At 37.5% G+C, this 6,396-nt stretch overlaps 1 protein-coding gene across 1 annotated transcript; it reads right to left on the reverse strand.

The window, feature by feature from the left end:
* Window positions 1-570: 570 nt before the first annotated feature.
* Window positions 571-1,368, reverse strand: LOC149225691 (uncharacterized). Its single transcript, XM_089379986.1, has one exon. It carries the CDS (start codon window positions 1,366-1,368, stop codon window positions 571-573), a length of 798 nt encoding a protein of 265 aa, XP_089236112.1.
* Window positions 1,369-6,396: the final 5,028 nt, after the last annotated feature.

Below are 6,396 nucleotides of genomic sequence, written 5' to 3' on the forward strand. Positions count from 1 at the left end.
CTTCCTGTATTGACCAGCATTTCTCCCATGAGTTGTATGGAGTCTTTGAGATTTTTCCTGCCTCTTTTTTTCTTTCCCCCCTTTCCTTGTCCTTGCTGATCAGTTCTGCTTTCCTTCTGGCTCTCTTGGGGTTCTTCTGGTGTGGATTTTCCTTTTTCTAGTTTGGCTTGATACTGCTGAAAGGTATCCGCATATAGCCTCTTTTGATCTTCCGGGATAAATCTCTCGTCTAGGTGTCTCCATTCATGTAGTAATTTTCTTAAGACTTCTTCCTCTTGACTTAGATCTTCCCTGCTTGTCTCCAAGTCTGTGTCCATCTGTTCGGCTTCTTCGTTCTGTTCCTTGTTTTTCTCCATTGGCTCACTCGGGGCTTTCCTTTTTGAGTGGGTTCTTTCGCTGCTCTCACTATTGTCTGATCCCTTATCCTCTTGGTTTTCCATGGTCTGGTCCTCCTCTTCGCCCTCTTCCTGTAGTAATGCAAAGCTGTTTTTTTCTCTGGGGATGTTTGTTTTTCCTTCCTGTTTTCCTGTGGGTGTTCCTTATTGTTTTCCGTTTGCTTTTCACCTCTTGTTACCCTTCCTGGTCTGTTGGCTCCTTATTTTGTGGGGGGCCTCTCCTTTCTTCTTCTTCCCTTGTAATCGGGAATTCCTTAGCCAGATGGCCATTGACATGGCACCTGCAGCATCGAAACGGCATATGATCGTAGTCTAGGTTTTGCTGCCAAACTTCTTCATGATATTCTAGTTCCACAGAGTTTGGGATGGGGTTTGCTAGGTTCATATAAACACATATCCTAGCGTATGAGGTGTATCTTCCTTTCTTCTTAGTTTCAGCTATTTTCACAAAACTTCCTATTGAGTTTCCTATTCCCTCCAAAATTTCCGGGTCCCAGAAGTCTATAGGTAACCCAAATAACCGAACCCAGACATGCGCCGCTAGAAATGTTTCTTTATCCGGGTTGTAATATTCCTCCCAGAAACGCATAAACAAACCAGCATTATAATAGAAATACGGGCCATTTTCACATACCTTTTCCTTATCTTGTAGGTTTGAGAAAATTACCATGAAGAAGCCTTTCGCTCCTAGCTTGAGCTCGATGTGGCCTTGGGGTTGCCATTTTTGCTGAATCCACTTGGTAAGATCTCTTTCCGACGGCCAGACTCCTACGAACTTGCAGATAAGGGCATGATCCCTCATATAGCATCTGTACCTCTCCAGTTTATTCGTTGGAATCACGAACCTGGGTCTCTCCACTGCACATGGCAGGCATCTTCCCCTGCGGCCTACTTGCCAGGTTGCTCCCAGCACCGGTCCTGCGTTCTGATGTTCCTTTGTCGTCTGGCTGTTTTGGCCGTCTCCTGTCACCATGTCTCGGTAGGAGGGGATCTCTCCCCTCCTGACATCTTTTGTCATGCCTTTTGTCTCTTAGCTCTCTGTTGTTTCCTGCTAGTCCGTTCTGTTTTTTGCCCTTGGGCTCTCTCTGCGTTCCTCCCGAGGGTTTACCGCCTTGCCGCCATAAGGGTTTTAGTTGTAGAGCTCCTCTCTCCCATTCCGTATATCTTTATATATTTTGATAATACATATGGTTAGATATATGCTAGTTTGACATTTTTCTTTAACATATTTTATAATCTATTTCAGTTTAATTCTTTAATGTGATATGAATAACATTCATTATATATATAGAAAACGAGTTTATTATAAATATTAAGTTTTTATATGTTTATTAATTAAATTTAAATATGAAGTTATGAAATATAATGATTATGAATATGAATCATTATTTTAATTTATATGGTAAAATGGATCTTAATTTAGAACTACTAATTATATGTTAAATATATTTGGCATCTCTTAAAAAAAAAAAAAAAAAAAAAAAATCTTATTTCTAATTATATGTTTATGCAGTAAATTTATCAAGTTTTTATATGTTTATTAATTCTATGTTTTGGTCAAAGGATCTTAACTCAAGTGGTTTGTTTATCAATTTGTTTCCCTAGGAGTGTGGGTTCAAGTTTCCAAAGACATGTTGTAACTAGCATATTTGTAGCATTTATGAAATAGTTCTATTTGGTGTAATAATGGTAACAAATATTTAGAAGTTGTCACCTTAAAAAAAAAAAGAGAGAGAGAGGAGTTATATGTTTTGAAATACCATGGTTATGAATGTAGATCATTATTATTCAAATTTATTTTAGTGCGATATACATATTATGATTTTTTTTATTTTATTAATAAAACAAAGCTACAATATAACGAATTGAATCAATTTGTTATTTTACTATTTTTACTTTTTAATCGATTTGACATTATTTTTTATTATTTTTTGATGTAACGTTTATTTTGTAGACACTACATCTCTGACATATTGAGTTGCAGAGCATCTCTCCATACACTAAAAAAAAAATCAACTTTTTTTTAAACAAATTTGCAAGAAAACTTATTCTAACAAGTTACGAAAGTTATCTAACCAACTTTAGAGTTTTCCCTTCTACTAAAAGTTATTATAATCCTGCAAATAGATTAGTATATTTGTGTATATTTTCACTAGGAATAGGAATAAATATCTCCTCATGGGATGACTGAGTGATTGACACACTAGGATGTTATATTTTCATTCATTCATTAGAAATAGATGGAAAAAAAAACTCTCCCTTATGTATAAATCATTTCTTCTCCATAACTTTAATTCAAAAAGTAACGTTTTACCATAACCTTAGCTCCTAAATAATGACAAGTTTATCAATCAAAACTAAATTTTATATATAGAGAGAGATATATATATATATATATATATATATATATATATATATATATATATATATATATATATATATATATATATATATATATATAGATAGATAGATAGATAGATAGATAATGAATTAAATTTTACATTGATTTTTTTGTGACTATTTAAATTTATAATCATCTTATTAAATTACTGAAGCAAAAATTGAATACTTTATTTGACCAAACTAAAATGTAAATATTATTACCTTTTTATTTAACTTGTATTATTTGTTGGCATTATGATTCAAGTGTTGTCCTTGATGGCAACTCACTCAGAGGTTGATACAGGTGATGGCAACTTAATCAGAGGATAGATCTTAGTACAGCAGGTCAAGAAAGAGATATAGCAGGTTCATTGTGACAAATAAGCGTATACACGCGGGTTGGACGTGCCGAAGACGCGTATGCGTATACACGCACTTTCACGCAGGGAAAAGTGCGTACATGTGGGAAAACTTATGTCCTGGTCCGTGGTAGTTAGTCCTCGGTATTTGAACCTATGGTTTTGGACCATGGTGTCTCGACAGAAGTATTGATCCCAAGTATTGGGCCCATGGTATTGATTTATTATGGTTTTGGACCATGGTATTGAAAGAAGCCTAACATATATAAGGAGAAGATCATTAGGCAAAGGAGAGGGGCAAGGAATGGATGTCTGACGAAGTGGGAAGATCTAGTATTGCTGGTTATCTGTTTGTGACGCTTGGCTAAGGTTGGATCTGACAGCGAAGGTATAAGTAATTATCTTTAGATCTGTACGCGGGTTGTCTCTGGTGAAAGCACATACACACGCGGTTTTGATATAGTCAAGTAGCGTATGCATTATGAGATTTGGTGTTTCAGGTTGTTGTTGATTCTAGTGGTTGTTGCAGAGTTCTGGGCTCTGGTTTGTGCTCTGTGTTTTTGATGACAGGGTTTCAGTGATTCAGTATTGGGTGATTTAGGGATTTATGATGCAAGTATAAGTTGATGATTGTATTGCAGCAGTGATTGTTTTGTACTCATGGATCCAGTCTGAAAATTAATGAAACGTGGTCCCTGAAGAAAAGAAGGTTGTAGCCTTCTATAGGTCAGCACCTATGTACTAGTATATTAGCTAGTACAAGAGCTAAGGGGGTTGTAGCTCCCTTCCAGAAGTAGCTGAAAAACGAGAGAGGGTTGTAGCCCTCTGCAGGTTGAAGCCTACGTGCTGGTAAAGGACTGCACCAGTACATTGTAAAAGAAATTTCTTATTAAAGAAGAAAGAGACGAATTGCAGCAGGTGGTTTTCACCCACATTGGGTTTCCACCTTATATCTTGTGTTCATATGTGCTTCTTATGTGTGATGATATGTTCTGTTTTACTACACCTGATTACTGTTATTATGGTTAATAATGTTCTGATGAATTTATTGAAGATAAGCTAACTGATTCATAATATTACTGCATGTACGCTAGTTGCATTTAACACAGTCGCGTATATACGCTGATATACTGAACTGAAGCCGCGTATATGAATATGAGTATGAAATTTAAAAGTATCTGAGTTGATAATACTGATTCACCCCCCCCCTCTCAGTATTATTTCCAACATTATTAACCCCTCATGACGGGTGCAAGGACGGACCAAACATCATGCTAATGCTTCAAATGAATGTTGACTCCAACCAATTGCTACATCACATGCACATTTCAATGTGAAGGTACCATAAGTTAACTCCTCACACACTAGATGTATTAATGAATTCAGTGAGTAGGCGTGCTTGCCCGGCTCTAGCTTATAGGGGAATGATGGCTAACCATTATGGCATGGATTGGCACCTTGCACTGCGAGCAATCGATCATTACAACTCACAATAATTTCCTTATTTAGATCAACCAAGGTTACACCCCATATATATAGTCTAGCCTTCTTCTTTACAGGATATGTCAGCCCTCAATCATCATGTCAACGGTTTTCGTTGTAGTTAAGTTCACATTTGTCGGCCCCTCCTCTAGAATTCTCTAGTTTTTCCCAAGGTGGTGAGCCTATTTCTCATTGCATCTCTTATTTCACCTTCAACACAATTCAATGTATGCATGGGCATTGTGTGGATCAGGATGGCTGGTCAGCCTCAACCTCTGAGTCTATTTCTCACCTAGACTCTCCTATCTTCTCTCTATCTGCTAGATGCAATAAATGGCAGCCACAAAATTATTGGGGTGTCCATTCTCTGTGGACAATGGACCTCACAAAAGAAGCTCACTACAAGGGCAACTTCAGAATGCTGTCAAGAATATCAACCTCGTGTAATTGGTCTTCCATTGTCTTATCTGCATAAATCTATAATCAAAGGCTCCCTTGCTCTTTGTTCCTAGCTTTGCAGGAAGGAGCATCGAAACAAAGGAGGCAACCATTGTAGGCATAGTTGTTTTGGAACTCGTCATCCAATGTTAGGGTCCAACCCTAACCCCTTTATTTATGTAATAAGCCCAATGGACTGAGTCAAATTCATGGTTAGTTAGAGATTCAATAAATCCCCATTAATAATTGTAAGTGGTTAACCCACATTAGAGAAAAGGGACCACAGTTAGTTGTAAATGGGCCATAGTTAATAAATAAAGTGGTTAACTTGTGTTATGTAAGGGACCACTAGTAGTTATGGTTTTGGATTTCATTTAGCTATAAATAGTCTTATTTCGTAAGGGAAAGATCATCGAGTCTTATTGTAATTGAGCTCTGGTCTGTTGGAGGTTACCCCCTCAAAGAGACAAGTGAACATTGAATCTTCTTCTAAATAATAAAATACCTTGTAGTTTTTCTCATTTCATGTGATAATTCTGTGTTTTGGGTTACATTTCTTTGTATTTCTGATATTATGTATTTCTCACAGGTCAAGAGTATAACAAGTGGTATCAGAGCACTTTCCAGGGCCATTTGTACCTCCAATTTCCGCATAAATGTTTTTAGGCTAGAGACATGTTCTAGCATCTTTAAGCCATAGGATTTGTCATTGAGCACATAAACCTGCATATTTGGGGAGGCATGCATGCAAGAACTAAAAGAGGTGGTCACGCTTGCTGGACTCCCTTGTAACCCCTGTGGGTACCCCTTCAAGTAGTAGCGCATTAGACAGAACCACGGATGGACTGCACTTCCACGTAACCTGGGGTATATCAGAAGCCTCCCCAGGATCACATGAAACTTAACCTTAGATAAACCGTCATCCATCTTGATGCTACAATACACTGAGAATAGCACTCGAGGAGATTACTCGCACGTCTAATAGGGTAGTCGGGTAGTATGGATAAGGGTACAATCAATCCTCATTAGTTAGCTCCCTGAAATATTGGGTCGAGTACTACAGTTGGATCCCTATGTATATTGCGATCTATAGCACCTAACACTCCTTTTTAACCATAGTTCCTTCGCTATCTGAAGATCGCCCTCTACTTTAGCTTCTAGATTAGATCCAATAGTTGGCATTTTTTCGTCCTCGTACAACTTAGATTTAGTAGTTGGGGATTTCACAGTGTAGATCAAAGTCTTTGTGCAATGAGGGTTTTGGCCTCCATTGTCTAGATCATATTTTCGCAACACATTTGACAGTACCAAGACCTTGGGGTTTCTGTTACTACAATCCA

Source organism: Pinus tabuliformis, chromosome J (genome assembly GCF_031772625.1).
Source record: "Pinus tabuliformis cultivar Carrire ecotype Pingquan chromosome J, CPIR1, whole genome shotgun sequence".
Classification (NCBI taxonomy): Eukaryota; Viridiplantae; Streptophyta; class Pinopsida; order Pinales; family Pinaceae; genus Pinus; species Pinus tabuliformis.

Bases quoted from the DNA above. Each gene is read 5' to 3' on its own strand.
- LOC149225691 (XM_089379986.1), bottom strand. From the start codon at position 1,368: ATGGTGACAGGAGACGGCCAAAACAGCCAGACGACAAAGGAACATCAG.